Below are 22,951 nucleotides of genomic sequence, written 5' to 3' on the forward strand. Positions count from 1 at the left end.
ACCCCATTAGCCGCCAGATAATGAAGCAAAACATGCCATTAAGTGGACAAACAAGGCATTAGCGTAATGGTCCAGGCAGACAATACTTAGGTCTGTTTTCATCTTTGTGGGTGGAATTAAGGGGTCGGACTCAATAAGGTCATTTCCAACTTCTCTGACCACTGCAGGCCTGCCCACAGAAATACTTTGACCCCACAAAGGTCCAGTGAATGGGCGCTCCCCAAATCTGCTTCTGCTGTGTCACACCGACATAAAACATGCAGAACAATGCTATTATTGACATTATTTTTCTGACAGGTGTTGCTTCTTCACTGATGCTAGCTACCTTTTGGCTGGTAACGTTGGCCTCCTGGCTATCTTTCACCTCTTAATACTTACTTGGAGCAGCTTTCTAAGCTGACTGAAAAAAGTTGGTTGTTACATGATTATCTGGGTCTAAAGCCTCTGCCAGTTCCCTATTTTTATTGTCCTTTTTTTCCTGGCATCAATTTATATGCAGGTCCTGCGGCAGAGGAAATTTACTCCAACATTAGCGAGAAGTTAAAGCTGCTGTATGTGTTGTTGCCGTTTTAGCTAACTTCTTTTCTTTTTTTAATAAGTAATGGTGAGTATTTTGGCTCGAAATAAAATCTGGTTATTAAACAAGCAGGTGTTTGTTTCTTCTTTACTAGTGCTAGCTATACTATCTCTTGGCTAGTGACATTAGCCTCCTGTCTATCTTTCGCCAATTCACCCTGAATTGGAGCAGCCTTCTTAGCTGACTGAAAAAACTAGGTTGTTACTTTATTATCTGGGTCTAAATCTTTTGCCAGCTCCATATTTTAATTGTCCTTTCTTTTCTGGCATCAATTTATTTGCAGGTCCTGACATAGCAGAAGAAATTTACTCAAACGTTAGCTCCATGCAAAAAAATGGTTCCTACCATTTTCAGGAGAGGGGGCTTTCACTATGAAACAGGTTACAATTTGTTAAGGCAGCAAACAATACAATGTTTATTTTGTTGTTTGAATAAGAGTGGACAGATCATTTCAACTGTTTTGTACCAATTAAAAAAGTAGAATATCCAATAAAGAAGTCACACTGATACTGGTATGCATTAAAAAAACACTTTAATATGAGGTATTCATTGGATGTTTGTAGCTCACATGAACCTCTGGACAAAAGAGTTGATCTAACACCTATACATGCACAGACAGCATGAACGTAAAACACTGCAATTTCTCCCAGAACCTAGAAACGGATCAAACGACAATAAACAGCATCCAGTTCAATGGTGTACATAAAAAAAAACACCTCCAACTGGTTATTCTCTCATGTCAGTTAGGGTGGGATACTTAATATGCAATACTGAATCGGACTGAAAGGAGGAGAAAAAAGGTAATTTGACATAGTAACACTGCTTATCTTGTTGGGTAGAATATGGCTTACAAATACCATAAAAACACATGAAAATTCTCATGTTTCCAAAAGTTTAAAAGGCTCCACAATGTAAACACCTACGACTTCTTAAAAAAGAATAAAGGCACAAGTGTAACAATGTTTTTTTTTTAGTCCAACAAAACACAAGACTCACAAGATGACTTGAGTGTACCAATGCACCAAACCTGCGCTGCCTTCTGCGTTGTAGTGTGACTGCTGATAGCACTTATTTAATAATAAATAACAGCTGAGAAGAACACGTCTTCTCGGATGTAAAGTGTCACAAACTGTAACAAAGATTTTTAAAATGAATTTCAATACATGTTAAGGCTGTTCAAATATTGTTAGCTGTCTGACAGTAGCTGATGGATCTTTGCGGATTCAAGCAGTGTTTCCTACAACACAATGAATGTGAGAGAGGTTGCTAAGGATCGAAAAGATGAAGTCATTGTACCCTGATTCATGACAGACTTTGGCACAGTCTTGTGAAAAGATGGTGTAAAAGTTAATGAAAGAGAAAAATGAGACGAGAAAAGGGGGAGCTGCGGGTACAGAGGTAGGAATACAGCGGTAGACAGACAGAACAATGGGAAGTGACTGAAGCAGAGGAGAAAAGTCAAGGTCAGAACTCCGTGTGTGGGTGACTGTAGTCTCGACTGCCCGCTGGAATCTCACTGGGCTTCATAAAGATGCCCTCCATGGTCTTCCAAAGGCTGTGCTGGCTGGGGCTCGACATGGCGTGAACTTCCCTCTGACCGTGGATCGGCCGTCCATACTGCTCCCCCGTCACTGACAGCAGTGCGTCAGTGGCCTTGTGGCGGAAGCGGACGGCCTCCTCGCGCTTCCATACAGATCCCCCACACTGAACTGTCCACTCGTCCAGGTGGTCCCCTTCTCCTTCATCACCAAATGCACTCACCTCCTGTTGACAAGTGAGAAAGAAAGTAAAAGACAAGCAATAGAGGGGAGGATGAGGTGTCTTTGGTTTGTGAAAGGCACAATACATATATATATATATATATATGTATGGCATTGTTTAAAAGCACCCACTAAAACCTGAGAGTTTTGTCTTGGCAGAACTGTCAATGTTCACTAAAACCTTTATTTCTCAGCCTCTGGGGTAGATGGAAACTTAAAATAAAAACCATTTGAGAGCTTTGGCTTTAATTGGAAAATTATTGCATTTGTTTTAATGTTCATTAACAAATCACAAGGCACTTGAAACTGACAATCATTATCCAAAACACGCTCAAACTACTTACAGATAAATCAAGAATGCCACTCAGTAGAGCGCATACCTCCATCAAGGCCCAGCACCTTTTGTACTCACTCATAGATACTAGCCCCCCAAAGAAGTCAGAATTTTTTTGGTCCCTTTATCCAGATCTGCACAAAACATAAATAGAGTCTTTTCTCGGCTGAGACCCATCCTCTATCCAAGTTTTGTATAAATCCATTCAGTAGTTTTTGTGTAATCCTGTTGACTAATCAACCAACAAACGGACACAGGCAAAAACATAACATCCTTGGCGGAGGTAATAAAGCAGAAAGGACTGTCTGTGTCAAGGAGCTTCCTCATATTGATGCAACAATCCTGTAAATCAAGAAGTGCCATAACGCAAGCAGACCTCTTTATTGATTTACACTATATACTCGCTACAATCATTTAACACACCCAGAGATGTAAAAGGAATCACCACTTTGGTATAGACAGTATACCAAAATGTGACACTTTCTATCATCTCACGGTACACATCTTCCAGCCCCTTAACACTTTGGATAGACAGCGTTTTCACACTTCCTCAAGAACGGAGAGGTTTTTGCTGACCCGCGGCTCATTTCCCACAAAGTTCGTGAGTTTCCTGAAGTGTAAAAGCTGCTGTCACTTCAGCTCCGCCTCAAATATCGGTCTAGGTTTCACTACACGTAAAGGGCAAACTCTTGGTATTTTACATCTCTGACAACATATTAGTAATTGTAGTTTTTATTCAATTCCTTCTCTCAGTGGCTTTAACTTGGCAGGGTGGTAGTGAAGTAAAATGTCAAAACCATCTTTGAATATCCTTTCCTAACCTCTGCTGGGAGCTTTGTGGATAATCATTTACATAACACCTTTCCTCTTCTCACACACCACCCACCTGGTTAGAGGACAGCGGGGAGGCGAAGTAGTGGCTGTGCAGGTTACGGCCTGTGTTGACATGAGTCAGGCGGATCGTCTGCCCGCACTTGACCGGGGTACCTCGATGGCACAATGTGTCACTTGTCCCTCGAACGCTCCAGTAGCTGTTACTGTCTTCCACTGCAGACACTCCTGTTACAGACTGCTGCCCACTACCTGTCTCACACGCACATAAACACACACAAGGTGAGCCGAAGTCCATTTGCGTAGATACTCACAACGAAAAAACAAACAAAACTAGGACTTCTGCTAAAAATTCTGCCAATTCTCTTGTATCGTATTTTGACTTGTGAATTTGTTCATAGTATGAACAAACTAACAGAGTAAAATTAGTGAGTGTTAGGCTCATGTTAGCAAACAAACAGCTCACAAGATTAAGTTTACAGGCTAAAGCCATACAACTACAATTCAGTGCGTGGTACAACTTATTTATAACAACAGAGCCCCTGACTATTTTAGCTAGACTAGCCCCCTTTGTTGACCTGGGGGTATTTCTATTACAGTAGAGCTAATTTGTAGTCTTGTACTTGCCTGTGGTCAATGGTATGTATCAAACTTAAAATAGTTTACTATGCTGATTAAAGTAAAGATAAAATGTGATGTAGAAAGTAAGTACAGCAAAGTAATATAATAATAAATTGTACTGAGATTTAACTTCAAAGTAACTGAAATAAACCATTAGTATAACTGAGCATACTTTTCATAATATAAGAATATATAAATGGTATATTATAACTGCAGTAACAATATTAGTGGTATATTGCTTGTATATTTGCATGAGAATCACATTAAGACATTTTAAATGTACTTATAACACAAATAAGTTATACTTTAAATAAACTTATCAATTTTTTTATAAAGGGTTAATGTTTTTCATGTACTGTCTTCATTTTTCTTTAAATATTTGCTTGTAAATATCACCTAAAATCGGTCACACGTCACGCATCTTTAAGCGTGCCACTGTTTGACAGTACACATAATGGAGTCAGCATTAATTAAATGTCACAGCGACACTGTTAATACACAGAAAACCCCCGCGACACAGTTTTAGTTACAGAGGTGGATAAAGGTAGATGTAGTCAATGTAGCGAGTGGAAAAACGATGTGAGCTAGCTGTCTATTAATGCTGAATAATGGTTTAATGACAGGAAACTCACCGGAGCCGTAGCGTACGTCGTGCGAGTGTAGTCTCACATTGTGCTTTATGTTTAACAATTTAATGACAGACCCGCATGTCACAAAACTCAGCTCCGTACCGAGAGACAGCCCGAACACGCAGGACAACAACAATAATAAAAGCGCTGGCAGAGAGTGTGGAAGAACAGCACAGTTTAAGCCTCCCATTCCTCCTGAAACCCGAGCAGCCGCCGATGCCTCTCCGAGATTTGTATTATTTTTCGCTACGTCATTAAAGCGGCACCGTATGCCAACGTGAAGCTCGGGAAACGGCGCCCCCTAGCGACGCGGAGTGGTAACTGCACGCCCTTTTTGCTTTAAATTGGGTTTATTTGGCCTCACTGTGATGCATTTTGACATTTATGATAATATGATAATATCCACACTCAAAAACAACAGTGCATATATTTGAGTACTCGTGTTTAGTAGTTTCGTTGTGTGTAGAATCAAGCTGGACCAGCAGGGGGCGACACCTCGATCATGGCGAGGATGGGAAGTTCCCTCACTGCATCCCGGAATTGTGTTCACGCCACTTGTTCTCGGCCATTTTTACAAGTACAAGCTCCCCGAAACACAAAACACAACACAATCCGTCATTATTGTAATCATTTTCGGGATATACCACCGCAGTCAGACGTGTAAGTCCAACTCCACCGCGGTCATTTGCGATATATAGATTGTGCTGCTTAGCTCCCAACCGTAAACTAGCTAATGCTAATGCTAATGTGGTTGGATGTTGTTGTTTGTTGCAGCTAATGCTAGGCTAAAGTAGTGACATGCTAAAGCATTAACTACCGTTAGACTGCGAAGTTGGCTCCGAGGCCTTGGTTTATATCTACAGCAGTGGGTTTGGTTCGGCTTTTCTTTTATTATCGATAAATGTTTCGTGCGTACAACAAAGTTAATATTCGAAATGTGAAAATTAAAGTCCAGCTTTTTAGCAAAATACTGCTCGTTAGCTAACTAGCATCGCTGGCTTGTGTTAGCCAGGTCAGTGGTTGCTAGCTCACCTGGATGGTAATGTTAGCTGACGGTATTGACTATAAATCACAATATAATGTTAACTTTTGTTTAAGGGCCGCTCATGTGCAAACTTAAATGTATCATCTTGATAACGTTGGCGACAATTAACTAGATTGGAAGCTAGCGGTGTGGTTGTCGTGTCTGTCCATGTTGTGTGTGTGCGCATTGCGACAACGTTGAGGTTAGGTGTAGGCTTCTTTATTGAGCTCAGTGGTTGATGTTATATCACTGGTAAAATGCTAATACCATCACCAGGTCACATACAGATGTGAACATACAACATTTCTCATTATTTTTAAGTACTTTAACGTCGATTGGGTAATGTACATCTATAATTTTGTGAATATTTCTAAAAGATTTGCCATCATGTGTTACCCCGGGTATTTTCATGTTTTTCTCGACTGTCATTATCAAACAGTTTATAAATGAACCACATGTTAAGTAAATGTAATAAACCCTCTTTGACAGGATAACACTGAGTACTTGTATTCATACAGATATGTGGAGGAGAAACTCATGTTTTATTGCCAAACATTGTGCAAACTTGCAGAACTTTATAGATAAAAAATGTACCAAATTCTTCAGGCAGGGTTTTGGACAGGTTATGTTGGTTATAATAGTAGATTATAATATCATATTCCATGTGATCGTATAATGTTAATGATTCGCTGTAACACGTGGAAGAATATACATGAAAAACTGCCAGACAGCGTGAAAGATGATGATTTATCCAACCTTAGAGCTAGTTAAAGTGGAAATGACCGTGAGTTAGCAGGATGGTAGTTAAAATTGGAATTACAGGAGAATGTGTGTGAGATTGTATGTCTGGCTTTTATATTTGTAATTAACCCTTGGAGAACAGAGTAAAGCTTTGCTGATGCTGTTCAAATTCACTAACAGCATCTTGCTCTTCTTCTCAGGAACAGCAGTCATGTCAGACTTCATTGAGAGCGAGGCTGAGGAGTCGGAAGAAGAGTTTGATGAGAAAGACCTGAAGCCTAAAAAGACCCAGAGGTTTATGGAAGAAGATGGTGAGATTTGAATTACTTAAGCTCAGAGTATCATGTTTCAGAGGTGGGGTTGTGTGATGTGTGGAGCACTCATCTGTTATGTCTCCTCCAGATGAAGAGGAGGAAGAGAACACAGAGGACCAAGATGAGCGGGGAAATTTACGCGGACTCATTGATGATGGAGACGAGGAGGACCCGGAGGACGAAGAAGAAGCTCGAAAGAGTGGGAGTGGAGGGGCGAGTGACTCAGAAGAGGAAGTGAGGCATCGACGAAAAAAGCGCAGTAAGATCATCAGGTGTTTTTAAAGGGGTGCAGCCTTTATACCATGTATTGTTGCAGGTTGTTGTTAGTTTAAAGAAGTCGCAAATGGAGAGGCTGTACTGGAACTACAGTACGTGTTTAAGCCTGTTTCCATGTAAATGCTTCTCATTCCCATCAACCTCTACATGGCGCTAAATCCAAAGAAAAATCCCCCCAAAAAATCACATGCACTTGTGACTCATTCTCTCTATGAGTGGTCTATGTAAAATGGCCTGGCCGTTTAGTTGTATTTACAATTGGGAGGTGGTGGTGAAGGGGAAGAAAGTTGTCTGTTTCCATATTAATGTAACCTGGCCCCTTAGAAATTTAGACACTTGTGTCCGATTCATTCTCAGTCTGTTTGCTCAGGCAGTTGCACAACAGCTTTTCATATTTTAGTAGTGCTTTCAGTATATTCAACCATGTAAGTGGCAGATGTTGAATGCTGGCTGACTGTCACGGCATGTGTGGTGCCATAACATTCATATTAGAGCAAGACTAATAAATCCGCCAGGTCTCATATTAGTTTATTACAGATACTGTATATGGGTATGTATGTACATATTGGCCGATAAATAACTGATAAAAACTGTTGCCTCTTCACAAATACTGAAATCTGTGTGCCGCAAAAATCTTATATATGAATATGTTAGGGTATATTTTGTATTCGTTGTAATATTTTCACTGCACTGCATGAGATTCTCCTTTACTTTTGTCTCATAATATTGTAGGATTTAACATAAAAAAGGTAACTCTAAACTGACTTTGGATCAAGTCCTGATTGTAAAGGTGACATTTCAAGATGTACTGCCAGTCTGTAATATTGCAATTACATATTACAGTTTTTAATGAGTTCCTTCTGTGCTGGATAGTAGATTTTAGAGTGAGATGATATACATTGATGAATAATCAGAACAGATATTGAACATATTTCTGGCATCTGTTGTGGAGGTAAAGCAACAGGTTGCCTCCCTTTTACTTCCTCTGCTTTCAGCTCCATATGTTGTGCAGCCAGATGTAACCAATATGTGGTTGATTAACCTGGACAGGTGCTGCTTGATGTTAGTTCTGGGCTGGCGTGGTGTATAATCTCCCTTCATGTTTTTTCTTTCTTATCAAAGGAAGTGACTTTGTTGTTTCAGCCGCATTTGCTGTGTTCTGATAATCACGTTAAACAAAACAGAGGCACAGTTTTTACATTGGTAGAAATGCAACATGTCTTGAAGTTGTCTTCCCTGACGAAGAGTTTTTCTCTCTGCAGATTATGATGACTACCTGGATGATGACGATCTTGACCTCATTGAGGAAAACTTGGGTGTTAAAGTGAAAAGGAGGGTAAGAATCACTATATTCTCCTTTTTCCTTTTTCAGCCTCTGATAGTTTGCCTGACCTCCAGCATATTCATGTCATCTGTACACAATCTAAAGTTTAAGCTAGCTCTGCTGATGCTTTACCCGTCTTGTGTCACAGAAGAAGAAATACGACCGTGTTAAAACACTTGATGATGATGAAGAAGATGATGACGAGAAGGACTTGATCGCAGATGAGATCTTTCATGCGGATGGAGATGGCGATCTGGAGGACGGCGAGGCTGTCGATGAGCCTGTGCATCATGGAGATGAGGAAGACGACTTGGAGGACGAAGAGTCAGGTAGGCCTGGGTTAAGGGATTTTTAGATCTGTCTTGGAATATAGCAGAGATATAATAGAGGAATGTAAACTTTCTAAATGATGTGGTATAGAATTCATCAGTTTTTAAACTTGTGCTTTTTTCCAACAGATATAGATGATTTTATTGTGGATGATGATGGCCAACCCATCACCAAAAAGAGGGGCAAGAAGTTCTCAGGATACACAGATGCGTGAGTGTCGTAGTTTCTACAGCAAATCTTGAGATGTCTGTCCCGTGAAAGATGTAGCATTTGTAGGGCAAGAAGATTGTTTTTGCCTCCATTACAAATATCACCCTCATTCATAAACAATCAGACAATAAAAACAAAATGGCGAGCTGCTTTAAGACATGTGGTAAGGGAAACACATAATCACTGCTGCTTCTCATCTTCACTGTTGCTCCTCCCACAGAGCCCTCCAGGAGGCCCAAGAAATCTTTGGTGGGGACTTTGACTTTGCAGACTTTGATGCAGATGCTTACGACCAGGGCGAGGAGGAGGAAGAGGACCAAGATGAAGAGGGATGGGACCGCCCCAAGAAGCAGACTAAGAGGAGGCAAGGCAGGAAGAGCATCTTTGAGATCTACGAGCCCAGCGAGTTGGAAAGTAGTCACATGACCGACCAAGACAATGAAATCCGTACTACGGACATGCCTGAGAGATTCCAGGTGTGTGTTTGTCAGTGTTTTTGATGCCAGTGATGTTGATAAGTGGTTGTTAAATTCTTAACTTCTATTCTGTTGACTCTGTGTTTACCTGATGGTGTTTCTCTGAGTATCAGCCGTCCTGATTTTGTTCTCTGTCTTATAGTTACGATCCATCCCTGTGAAACCTGCTGAGGATGATGAGCTGGAAGAAGAAGCAGAGTGGATCTTCAGACATGGCTTCTCCACTCTTACTATCTCGATGCAGGTACAACCTTTGACATAACATATACTCAGGAAAAACCCACACAGAATATCCAAAAATGTTACCTTAGATTTCCATGTTGTGGGATGTATCATTCCCTAGATCTGAAACAAAAGTCTGTTTTTTGTGCCCTAAACAGGAGAGCACAGATTATCTCGACAGGGGGACAACCACAAACTTCAGCAGGAAAGGACCCAGCACGATTGCAAAGATTAAAGAGGCTCTCAACTTCATGAGGAATCAACAGTTCGAGGTATAGAAAGCTCACTAAACCATATCATGAATTCACTTAGTCTGTTTCCTTTGATTGAGGTTAATCTCTCTAAAATTCATTAACATTATGGTTTTAAGAAGAACCTTTTTTTGTTTTCCAGGTTCCATTCATAGCTTTCTACAGGAAAGAGTATGTGGAGCCAGAGCTCAACATAAATGACTTGTGGAAGGTCTGGCAGTGGGATGAAAAGGTATAGTCAGTATTGCTCTATTTCCAGAATGAATATTATTTAAAATGTAATCATCTTGGCATACATATGCCACTTCTTGTTTCTTGACTTATTAATTTACATTTTCTACCCACCAGTGGACTCAACTGAAGACCCGGAAGCAGAACCTGACCCGTCTGTTTCAGAAGATGCAGTCCTACCAGTTTGAGCAGATCTCGGCTGACCCTGACAAACCTTTGGCTGATGGCATCCGTCCTCTGGACACCGCTGACATGGAGAGGTACGACTCAATAATACTGGAGGACTGTGGCGGAAAATGTTATGACTGCACTGACCACAGAAAAATTGCAGGAATGTCCTGAATTTATGATATATCTGCAATTCACCTATCCTTACTGCTCTTCTGTCCCATTTATAGGCTGAAGGATGTGCAGACTCTTGAAGAGCTGGGTGATGTGTACAACCACTTTCTGCTCTACTATGGCCGAGACATCCCCAAGATGCAGAATGCTGCCAAAGCAAACAAAAAGAGACTCAAGAAGATTAAAGAAGTGTCAGAGGATGGTAAGATGCATGTGTCTGATTTGTTCATTTCATTAGATGATGATGGATCATTGAATTGAAACAGTTATTTCAACAATTTGCCACATGACTGATCATCTGCTTCTTTAGGTGAAGAAGAGGAATTGGAGGTAGAACAAGAAGAAGAACCGAAAGGACCTGATCTCAAGCTGGCGTCTCGTAGAGATATGTACAGCATCTGTCAGAGCGTAGGACTCGGTTAGTCTCCTTTTGTACCACACAAACATCATTCTCAGTGTGCAAGCACCCTCATTCTCTTTTTTTATTCCTAGCTTGGTAGTACTTCAACTTCTTTTCCTGTTCCTTTCTTACTACAGATGGCTTGGCTAAAAAGTTTGGGTTAACTCCAGAGCAGTTCGGAGAGAATCTGAGAGACAGTTACCAGCGTCACGAAACAGAGCAGTTCCCAGCTGAGCCTGTGGAGCTGGCCAAAGATTATGTTTGCAGTCAGTTCTCCACTCCCGAGGCAGTGCTGGAAGGAACCAGGTACATGGTGGCCATGCAGATTGCTCGTGAACCTCTGGTTAGACATGTTCTCCGACAGACCTTTCAGGAGAGGGCAAAGATCAATATCAAGCCCACGAAGAAGGGCAAGAAGGTATGGACACACAGCAGAATGTTTTCTAAACTTGCAGAGTGTACTCTTGAGTCCCATTCCTAACCTGCGTTGCCATTTGCTTTCTTCCTGTAGGAGGTAGACGAGGCTCATTTTGCCTACTCCTTCAAGTATCTTAAGAACAAGCCTGTGAAAGAGCTGAATGGGGATCAGTTCTTGAAGATGTGCTTGGCAGAGGATGAGGGGCTGCTTTCCATTGAAATCTGTATTGACCTTATAGGGGTGAAAGGGTAAGTACAGTGACAATACTGACAACCTGAAGAAATATCTGTCAGTGAAGTCAGAACAGGATCTGTATAGGATGAATTGCCTCAATCCAGACAAAGGGAGTGGGTTATCTTGTAATTCATGTAATTCATCCTCAAAATGGCAGTGTTTGCAAGTATTTCTTTATTAAATGACTAAATAATTACCTTTGCGAGACAACTTAAAGTATGTCTATATTGCAGATATTTTTCACATCGTCACCCATGGACTAATGGTAACGTAGCATAGCAGCGATCAGCAGTGAAAAACGAGACAGGCTAGCCAACACACAATAAGTCAAATCAAGTCTGAAGTGAAGAAAATAGCTTGGTGCTCAATGGGCCTCACCTCGCAAACTCTGCACATGCACAGCATCTTGAACAGTGATTGTTTTCCCTGGAGCTAAAGGTACAGCAAAGAGGCTGGTCTCCACTGCTGCGCTTCACTGCAGAGCACTACCCCTCATTTTGTTTTTCATGCACAGGCATGACTGTAAGATTCAGTCGAGAATTGCTCTTGAATCAGGCACCCAAGAACCGGATAGGATTGTAAGATGTGATTTCATGATTATAGGCAAAACAAGAATTAAGGAAGCTCGCTACTCACATCAAGTTAGTTTTACTCACACAGATGGGGCAATCATAAATATACAAACACATTACGGTCTTATTATTCCTGTCAGTTTTGCTCGTGCACATTCCTTGGCGATAGAACCATAGATGTGATGTGACTTACTGTTGACCTATTTTCAGCATCTGTATAGACATCCAGCTTGGATCTTTGGGGTATAAGAGGGGTTGATAAGTAGGATAGGTCCCCTGAGTTTTGTGTCTTGAAATTCTAAGCTGCAGCTTATGTTTTTATCCATGTCCTTGTCAAAAAAACATGGGGCTTTTGAATTATGACTCCGGTGATATTAAGGCTCTCCTTTGTGTCTTCCCTCTGCTTCTCCTCAGATATGCTGGAGACCAGACGTACTTTGATGAGATCAAACAGTTCTATTACAGGGACGAGTTCAGTCACCAGGTGCAGGAGTGGAACAGGCAGCGAACTTTAGCCATTGAGAGATCTCTCACCCAGTTCCTCTACCCTCAGATGGCAAAGGAGCTCAAGAGCAAGCTGCTTGCAGAGTCCAAAGAGAGCATTGTCAGGGTAATATATCATGATGTGTCTCCATTTATTGTAATCTTACATTATTGTATCAGTGATCCACACAGGAAGTCAACAAACTGCTAGCACATGCTTCATGTTTGTAAAGTTGCAGAGCAAAATATTTCAAACATCCTTAAACAACGTGTCTGATTAGTGTTTTAACCTCAGATCTAATTATGAACTCTGTGTTCTCTATTTCTTCTTGTAGTCCTGCTGTCGTCGGTTGTATAACTGGCTTAAAGTGGCTCCCTACAGGCCAGATCAGCAGGTTGAGGAAGATGATGATCTGATGGATGAGAGTCAAGGCAAAGGCATCCGGGTGCTGGGCGTAGCCTATGCACCCAGCAGGTATGTGCCCCACAATATTTTTTTTTTCCCTCTGATATATCTGTAGCCAACCATGTAAGACCAAACAATGTTTGCTGCATTAATTATATGTTTATGTATTAATGAAGTTTCTTACTTCCAAACTTTGTTCTCACAGAGACACACCAGTCTTCTGTGCTCTGATCAACGGGGAAGGAGAAGTGGTTGATTTCTTGCGTCTGCCCTACTTCATGAAGAGGAGGAATGCTTTTAGGGAGGATGAGAGAGAGAAGAAGGTACAAGCAGAGTGCAGCTGACAGATTATTTTCTGTTATAGAAAAACATGTTACTGGATGCATCTTTAAGACATTCGTGTGTGTCATCTTCAGGCCCATGACATTGAAAATCTCAAGAGGTTTCTGACCGGCAAGAAACCTCATGTGGTAGCAGTTGCTGGGGAAAACAGGTAAATAGCTGATTTCTTTCTCAGTGTGATGGAAAGCTACATGGAAGCATTTTGAACAGTATTCACAAGTTATAATAAAAACATGCTGTGTGTGCAGAGATGCCCAAATGATCATGGAGGACATCAAGAGGACTATCAGCGAGCTTGAGCAAGAGTCCTCTTTGCCTGCCGTGGGAGTGGAACTTGTTGACAATGAACTGGCCACGCTGTACATGAACAGCAAGAAGTCTGAGGTAAACAACATCCACACCGTACACATGCACAGTCACATCACTGGTTTCACTGTTCAACCATAACAACAGGAAGTTCACTAACTGAGATGTGACCCAGTGTTTCCTTAGCTGCTTATTTTACCTCTGACCCTCTGCTGTCTCTCCATGCAGGTTGATTATAGGGATTATCCTCCCTTGCTGCGACAGGCTGTGTCAATAGCCAGGAAGATCCAAGATCCTCTGATGGAGTACGCTCAGGTTTGCAGCAGCGATGATGATATTCTCTGCCTCAAACTACACCCGCTACAGGTGAGAGATTGAAGAAATGGTGGTGTGATTTTTATCTCCATCTATATATTTAATGGTTTACATTGTTGAAGCACATCACTGAAAGACTAAATGATTTACTATAGTGATACAGTTTTAATTTTTTGGCGTATTGAATTGTCGGGGTTCTTTGTTGCTTTGTGAATATATCTTACTAGATCTGCAGAGATTAGTTGAGTAATTCAATTCATTTTTCAAGCAAAATGTCAAACATTTTCTTTTTATATTTACATATGGACTGTTAGTTGGACAAAGGAAGCAATTTGAAGATGTCACTTTGGGCTATGAATAAGCATTTTTCACAATTTATTTAATTTAATTAATTTATTTTTTCACTCACTTTCATTCTCAGGAACATGTGGTGAAGGAAGATCTGCTCTGTGCTCTTTACTGTGAATTTATCAACCGTGTCAATGAGGTTGGAGTGGACGTGAACAAGGCCATCGCCCATCCTCACACTCAGAGCCTGGTCCAGTATGTCTGTGGTCTGGGACCAAGGAAGGGCTCCCACCTGCTGAAGGTTTGTGTTAATGCTGCTGTCATATCTGAAAGTGTAGCACCCTATCTGCTGATCTGTTAACTGTCATGGTCCTCATATTTGTGCAGATTCTGAAGCAGAACAACACTCGTCTGGAAAACAGAACCCAGCTGGTCACAATGTGTCACATGGGACCTAAAGTTTTTATCAACTGTGCTGGTTTCATCAAGATCGACACAGCATCTCTTGGGGACAGGTTGGTACCTCTTGGGGTTCTTTTACACACTCAGACCATTCAGATGTTTCCCATAGTGCAATAATTTAGCCTGTTGTGAGGTTATTTTAAATCATTAGTTTATTCTTTGAAATTTTCTATACAGTACGGACTCCTACATCGAGGTTCTGGATGGATCTCGTGTCCACCCTGAGACATACGAGTGGGCTCGCAAGATGGCTGTGGATGCCCTGGAGTATGACGAGTCGGCAGAGGATGCCAACCCAGCCGGAGCTCTGGAGGAGATCTTGGAAAATCCAGAACGTCTCAAAGATCTGGACCTGGATGCCTTTGCTGAAGAGCTGGAGAGACAGGTCAGTGTGTGTGTGTGTGTGTGTGTTGAGGATTTGACTGCAGTGATGTCTCACACATTCTGCTGCCAAAGTAACAGCTAAAAAAATATCTTACAGTGCAGAATACTAATGATATTTAGTCTAGACTCAGACTTACCAGACACCACTGTGTATTTCAGGAGCCTATAAAGCCAAAGAAACGTTAGCCTTGTTTCACATCCCTAACAATCATTGTTTTCGTCTTTGTTTGTCCCTGTAGGGTTACGGCAACAAGGGAATTACTCTGTATGATATCCGTGCAGAGCTGAGCTGCAGGTACAAAGACCTGAGAGTTGCCTACAGAGTCCCCAACACTGAGGAGGTCTTCAACCTGCTCACCAAGGAGACTCCAGAGACCTTTTATATCGGTAATACACACTGCACCCAAGTAGACACATTTATCAATCTAATTAAACTTCACCAAAGCTCAATAATATATACTTTACTCCTAACCATCAGCCCTGAGCCTGATATGTGGGCGCAGCAGTCGTAGTGACAGTAGAAATGCAGCTTCAAAGACCACAGGCTGGTGTGGTTAATGTCTTTGCCTCCTTTTCTTCCAGGTAAGCTGATCACCAGTATAGTAACTGGTATCGCTCACCGGCGGCCTCAGGGAGAGAGCTACGACCAGGCCATCCGCAACGATTCTACGGGGCTATGGCAGTGTCCCTTCTGTCAGCAGGACAACTTCCCTGAACTCAGCGAGGTACCACACACCTGAGTTTCCTTCTTTTGTCAACTTGATGTTCTCATGAAACAGCTAGTGGAGTGCTAAATCTGTGAATAAAGTTCTTAAATGGTGTGGTCTTCAAGTTATTAAGTTGTGTTTTTGTACCCCAAAACACCTGCCCTGCCGGCATCCTCCCTTTTATAGTCATGGCAGCATCATAAAAATTAAGAGAGTGCTTATTGGACGCAGAATAAACATACGCTAGTACAGGATGTCTCATCAGCATTTCTTATTGTTTTCTATTTGCCATTTTGGGCCTGATACTGGGGTACAGGTGAAATGTAGAGCAAGACAAGGGAACTTTAATGTTAGAAAACAGCGGAGAGTCTGACATCTAAACATAACCTTTTATGTTTTGTGTTCCTGCTTTAGGTATGGAATCACTTTGACAGCGGTTCCTGTCCAGGACAGGCCATTGGGGTGCGGTCCAGATTAGATAATGGTGTCCAGGGATTCATTCCCACCAAGTTCCTCAGTGACAAAGTAGTCAAACACCCTGAAGAGAGGGTCAAGGTGAGGTGTTGTTTGTTGTTTTTCTTGTGTTTACCTAATTTTTCTGATAGATCTGATGACTCATTGTTGCCCATTTCTGTCCTTGTTGTCTTATTTCCTTCTCTTGTGGCTCCTGCGTGATCCTTGATTGTTCCTCTTCCCACTCTTCCTTCAGGTGGGCATGACGGTTCACTGCCGCATCATGAAAATCGACATTGAGAAATTCAGCGTTGACCTCACATGCCGCACATCAGATTTAATGGACAAGGCCAATGAGTGGAAGCTCCCCAAGGACAGCTACTATGACTTTGACACAGAGTCCGAAGACCAAAAACAGGAGGAGGAGCTCAAGAAGAAACAACAGCGAACACGTGAGTATAACGACAGGATTACTGAAATAATCAGAATAGTGAATTAAATGGTACACTGCTATACTTATGGGAAATCTTTACTTATAATACACTTTGTTAACCCATAATTTACTTCCACATCACTGTCCTTATAATATTTGCCTGTTCTTTGCGTTTCCCTTTTCTCTCCAGCATATATAAAGCGTGTGATTGCCCACCCCAACTTCCACAATATCAGTTTCAACCAGGCAGAGAAGATGATGGAGACCCTGGACCAGGGTGACTTGATCATCAGACCCAGCAGCAAGGGAGAGAACCACCTCACAGTCACCTGGAAAGTAAGAAATGGATAGAGGCATACAGCAGGGTGATAAAGGGTAAAATTAAAATGGTACAGCTGAATGGAGGGAAGAGGAAAAAAAGACACAGGATAAATAAAAGACTTCATAGTGTCATGGAGGTTAAGCAGGAGCTTCTAACAGGAGGTGAAATAAAAAACAATATCAGTAGATTTTAAAAAAAGTAAATCAGGACATTTGTATGTAGATAATGCAGCCATTAAACTTTAATGTCAAGAGTTTCATGTTCAAGTCTGACTGTGCGATGTTTCGCAGGTGGCTGATGGTATCTACCAGCATGTGGACGTGAGAGAAGAAGGCAAAGAGAACGCCTTCAGCTTAGGGCACACTCTCTGGATCAATACTGAAGTAAGCAAATTTTTTCTCCTCTTTTGTTTTGCATGATCTTGTGCTTCATGATCAAACCTACAGAAAATGGACTGAAACATGAGTGTTGTGAAAACGTTCCTAAAGAAGTCCTTGCATTCTCTGCAGGAGTTTGAAGATCTGGATGAAATCACTGCTCGGTACATTCAGCCAATGGCTTCATTTGCCCGCGATCTCCTGGGGCACAAGTACTTTCAGGAGTGCCATGGGGGAAACAAAGAGGTATACATTGATTCACTCTCCAGTCTATTTTGTTATCTTTTTAATGTTATCTATTTTTGCCAGGAGTTGCACCTCTCACATCTCCCTTTGTCTTGTTTTCTCTCTGACAGAAAATGGAGGAGTTATTGGTGAGGACAAAGAGGGAGAAGCCCACTTTTATTCCGTATTTTATTTCAGCTTGTAAAGATCTGCCAGGAAAATTCATACTGGGCTACCAGCCTCGCGGAAAACCACGGTGAGCAGAAGGTTTTTGATCACTCGCTGTAATGAAACCATGAGTAGAAAATATTGAATAAACAAGTTGGGCTGATTTAAAATGTAAATGTTGCTTTTCCTCAAAGCTGTTCCTGCTTTTATAAAAACCACAAAAACAGCAGACGATGTAATTCAATGCTGTGAATACTCTCACAGTGACATATGGTGGCATGCAAAGGTCCAAAGCTACTACAGAGGCTCATATTTGCAAATCTGAACTTTCTGAGTCACAATTCTTATTCACTCTCCCACACAGCTGGGATGTTAACTGATTTGATTGACAACAGGTTTATGTACCTGTAGAATTTCAACATGCCGTCTTTTTTCTCTTTTAGGGTTGAGTTTGTGACCATCACCCCCGATGGCTTCCGCTACCGTTCACAGATATTTCCCACAGTGAATGGACTTTTCCGTTGGTTTAAGGACCATTACCAAGAGCCTGTGCCAGGTATGGACACACCATACCTGTTGTTTATTGTCCTTATTATGCCTTTTATATTGTGAGTTATTATCTAACATTGTCTCCCTTGTCAAAGGCATCACTCCCAGCAACAGTAGCCGAACAAGAACACCTGCATCCCTGAACGCCACCCCGGCCAATATCAACATCGCTGGTGAGTCTTGCTCTCCTCCGCACACAAATCTACATTTTCAGAATTAGAGTTGTATCATATTTTGCTCTCTCCTAATGTATTCCTTCTTCTCTAGACTTGACACGGGCTGTCAACGCGCTCCCACGCAACATGACCTCTCAGATGTTCAGTGCCATCGCAGCAGTCACAGGCCAGGGCCAGAACCCAAACACCACCCCCGCACAGTGGGGCTCCAGCCAGTACGGCTACGGTGGCAGCACAGGAGGAGGAGGGGGGAGCTCTTCTGCTTATCATGTGAGTGCAGCTTTTAATGTCGACAACCACAGTGGAAGGAATGAGATTGTTCTTATTGATAATGCTAAACATGGAGCTTGGAGCAAGCGACAAGATGTTATAATTGTGCTCGGTCAGTGTTTGTTATGGCAAAGCTACCTACATTTTTCCTTTCTGAGAAACGTGTTCAATCTAACAAGCTCATACACAGTCAGGAAAAGTACAATTATTACTTGAAGAATTTAGTTTCCTCATATTTAGACTCGGTTTTAGCCAGAATGTCAGATATGTATTACTATTACCCTTAATAACCTCATGCAATTCAATGAAATAGTGTCAAATTGAAAAGAAATAGAAAAGAACTTATTTGAGAGAATATTGAAGGTGTATTCAGAATTGGCATTCAGAACATTCATAAATTAACTAAAATTATCAACACAATGTCAAGAAATAACAGTTTTGATGTTATGTCAAAGATGTCTATGTATTGTGCTGCAGGGATATCCATTGAAGTTAGCATGCTTACCAGCTAGCCCCTAGCTGCTTTGTACCTCAAGTAGTCCGATAGTAAACAACAGCAACGCTACCATGGTGCTCTGAGCTCCCAGTCTGGGCAAAGTCAGCTATTAGGATCGCTCGCCAACTGCACGGTTAACTAAGCTAACAGCAACTACCATTAGCAGCAGTTAGCGGCTATGTTTGGAGTATGAATTTGGCAGGTGGCCAGTTCTTACATGTAGCACTTTTAAGTATAACTGAAATTGAATTTGAATTTTGTAATCGAAGAAACATACCAGAAACCAAATGGCAACAGTTTATCTTTAATATTATTCTGTATCATGATGGTGTCTCATGTCTTTGAATACATTTTCTTCTTTTTACTAATTAATAAGATATCGACAAAACATCAAAAGACAAAAAACTCTGACACGTTTTGCATAAAGGGATGACTAAATGTGATTTCAGTTTGACCCATGACACCCGACATTTTCTTGTAGAATATATATTCACTTTTCTCAAATAACTTTACTTCCTCCTCTGCAGGTATTTGCCACACCGCAGCAGCCCATGGCGACACCCATGATGACGCCCAGCTACTCCTACACCACACCGAGCCAGCAGGCCCTGGGCACGCCACAGTACCCCGGTTCCACCCCGCAGTCCTCGCACTCTCACGCACATGCTCACCCACACGGAGGTCACGTGTCACACCACGGCCATCACAGCGGCCATCACAGCAGCCATCACGGCCACTCATCGGGCACACCGTCATCCTCCACCTCATCGAGAGGACGGACGCCACAGCAGCAGCCACAGCAACCGCAGCAGCCGCCGCAGCCGAAGTAAGTACAGGAGGAAGTGTTGATGTACTCAAAACATGCTTCCTGTTACATTTCCTCTACCTTTGTCTTTTAAAGTTAGACCCCCCACCTCAAAGTCAGGACGTTCGATGTCCGTTTGAAACTTTTTCTGCCAGTAGATGGAGCTAAACACAAAATCACTATCATCTTCAGTCCAAGCAGCAGTCCCACCATTTAGACCATTTGTCCTTCCTACACTATCTTTGACTAAACCACCTCCCCCTCTCTCCTCCCTCTCCACAGGCCCAGCGGCAGCAACGCCTCCGCAGTGGACTGGGGCAAGATGGCGGAGCAGTGGCTGAAAGAGAAAGAAGCGGAGGGGCGGAAGAAAGCACAGAGGATGACGCCGCGACCGTCTCCCAGCCCCATGATCGAGAGCACCCCCATGTCGATCGCCGGAGACGCCACACCCCTGCTGGACGAAATGGACCGATAGGACACGCAGGGGGGCGTCGCCACACCCCCCCTACCCAACTCCATCCTCTGTACTGCTTCTCCACCTGGATAACCCTCCACCTTCTGTCTCTCTCCCCACCCATCAGCCCTTTCATGCAGTTGAGCAGTAGTCGGAGCCCTCTCCATCTTCTTCACCTCCTGATATTGTAGCTGCAGTTTATCAGTCTGGTATCATGGTTCATCTCCACTCCTTCCCTTCCTGTTGTCCTCCCGTCTCCCCATCTCATCCCAAATGTTTCACCTCCTCACCTGCAGCCAACTTCTCTGGCTGCATAGTATTTTGTATAGTCAGAATAACACTGTATATGTCATGCAGAAACACAGAACAATGACAGAAAAAAAAAACTTGAACTGTCCGACAGCAGTTACATATAGGACATGGACCTACACAGACAAGCTGTCCTACTATCTTTATTATTTTGCGCTTGGTTTTGAGTTTGATCCATGAATGGTTTTGACCAAGGGCCACAGTTAAGCTGCCACAACCCACTTTTCCTCCTTTTACGGTTGGTGGATTGTTTGCAAGCAGTTGCCAAAAGAGCGCTTTGCCAAGCCAATCAGGAAATTTAATTTTTGTATGGAATGCGTCAGAATGAATAAAACCTGTTTTTTTCTTTTTCTGTTTGAACATAAAGCCTCCACTCTTCACATCTGTCGAAAGCAAACACATCTGTGACTGTACAGATGCACAAACACGGTGCGTGTGAGTGATGAGGCTGATTTTAAAAAACAAAAAAGTAAAATGATTTCAAACCAGAATCCTTTCTCTTGAACATGGATTTCTGCTAGTCGTCTGTCTCCACCGCACGCTGTATTATGATCAGCTGACTGTGTTTTGGCTCCTGTAGATAGCTTCTAATGTATTGTCGACTATCCGAGAGCAACGTGCCACATTCAAGGTAACGTGTTTGTTTTTTTGCTGAGTTCATCTGCATTTCTGTGAAGTCAGTTCATGTTTTAAAGCAATTGATTTTAGTAACAAAACCTAAACAAGCAAAGTGGAAGCATCTCGCCATATTGGGCAAGCGCCCATGGCAGCGTCAGAGGGTCATTTTTAAAAGTTATCTTAAATTTGAATCTTGTATCCTTAATGTCTGCGGTTCAGTGAGTATTTCACTTTTTTTGGCGTCTGGTTATGATGTTTGCCTCCTTGTAGGATCTGATCTCCTCAGACACAGCCGCTGCAGTTGAGTCCCAGACAGTATGAACAGCTAAACGAAGACGTTTCAGATCTCCCTTAACACTATCAGCAGAAGATACTATTAAACTGACTTCCCGCTGTGTTTATACTCCTAACTCTGTATAATACTCCCAACTGCACGCAGGTCTTAAAGTAAAATGAATATATCGTCGTTAAAAACACATTGAATCTCTTTTGTGATCGTCGTGCAGCAGTTTTTCGGCCACTCTGCATCCCTCGACTCATGCATTCAGTTTATTTTTTGCAACAGTACAAACATGCAGAGCTGGTATTCAATGGTGTGCTTCATTCTGCAGTGTGCAAAAGTATCATGGTCCCATAATACATATATTGTTTTAATTAAGTATGGTTTTTGAGTACTCGGTTTTACGTCTCCTGCCAGATTAAGATACTGCATCTTCCTCAGCGAGGCTGTGATTGGTTCTCGGCAGATAGAGGAGAAAATGATGTCTCTGGCACTGCTGATGACCTTTTCTACCTGTGATCCCTTTAATAAAAGTGTTCATATTATACACTCTTGTTCAGAGTCTTGTTCATACTAATTTGGGAAACAAGCCGGCACTCTGAACACGTGATGTACATCTGATTGTGTGCGTGTGTTTCTTCACGGTACAAATATGATTAGCTGGGAGAAAGAATGTGAAGAATTCACCAACTTTTGTGCCGTTTACACTTTTATTTCAACAGAAGGGCAACACGGTGATCAAAACCAGTTTATTTACAATTCATAACGTATAAGCTTTAAGTATATTTCTGTTTAAAAGCATAAGCAGGTTCGTGAAAACACACATTGCTTCCTCCTGTCTGACTTGACTTGAGTGGGAAAACCAATTAGCCTTGGGTGTAACGTGCTGGTTCTTTCTGTCCCTGCAAACAAGCCCTCCTTTTTTAAGATCATGAGAAGCCTTATGTCAGTGGAGAGAGATGCATTGTGGGTATGAGCACAGTCATGGGAGCCAGCGTACGCATCACATTAGCAGCACAGACACATGACAGTGAGGAAACCAAACAAAAATGCATTAGGTCCGGTGCTGACATTTTGACCAACAACCAGAGAAAAATGTTGCTTCAGACAAACAGAAAGACACGGAGACGTGTTTATGAAAGCGTCAAAGTGCGGTTTAATGAATGATCAAGAGGAGAATTATCTTTTGATAAATGTTCACAAAGC

At 42.0% G+C, this 22,951-nt stretch overlaps 2 protein-coding genes across 2 annotated transcripts; one reads left to right on the forward strand and one right to left on the reverse strand.

Annotated features, from left to right (window-relative positions):
* Positions 1-1,092: 1,092 nt before the first annotated feature.
* Positions 1,093-4,979, reverse strand: sdf2 (stromal cell-derived factor 2). Its single transcript, XM_073479347.1, has 3 exons — positions 4,756-4,979; positions 3,558-3,754; positions 1,093-2,341 (listed from the first exon to the last, which is right to left on the reverse strand). Exons 1-3 carry the CDS (start codon positions 4,940-4,942, stop codon positions 2,042-2,044), a joined length of 684 nt encoding a protein of 227 aa, XP_073335448.1. The 5' UTR covers positions 4,943-4,979; the 3' UTR covers positions 1,093-2,041.
* A 339-nt stretch (positions 4,980-5,318) lies between these two features.
* Positions 5,319-22,292, forward strand: supt6h (SPT6 homolog, histone chaperone and transcription elongation factor). Its single transcript, XM_073479000.1, has 37 exons — positions 5,319-5,412; positions 6,718-6,828; positions 6,920-7,090; positions 8,370-8,443; positions 8,580-8,760; positions 8,890-8,971; positions 9,192-9,447; positions 9,590-9,691; positions 9,828-9,941; positions 10,063-10,152; positions 10,269-10,411; positions 10,550-10,695; positions 10,804-10,911; positions 11,031-11,311; positions 11,405-11,559; positions 12,532-12,727; positions 12,936-13,075; positions 13,212-13,329; positions 13,423-13,499; positions 13,597-13,732; positions 13,883-14,020; positions 14,391-14,558; positions 14,645-14,772; positions 14,897-15,104; positions 15,343-15,490; positions 15,686-15,828; positions 16,225-16,365; positions 16,520-16,715; positions 16,887-17,032; positions 17,309-17,401; positions 17,528-17,641; positions 17,752-17,876; positions 18,232-18,344; positions 18,433-18,510; positions 18,605-18,783; positions 19,807-20,105; positions 20,367-22,292. The coding sequence occupies exons 2-37, from the start codon at positions 6,729-6,731 to the stop codon at positions 20,557-20,559; spliced, it is 5,280 nt and encodes a 1,759-aa protein (XP_073335101.1). The 5' UTR covers positions 5,319-5,412; positions 6,718-6,728; the 3' UTR covers positions 20,560-22,292.
* The last annotated feature ends 659 nt before the right edge of the window (positions 22,293-22,951 follow it).

Source organism: Pagrus major, chromosome 13 (genome assembly GCF_040436345.1).
Source record: "Pagrus major chromosome 13, Pma_NU_1.0".
NCBI lineage: Eukaryota > Metazoa > Chordata > Actinopteri > Spariformes > Sparidae > Pagrus > Pagrus major.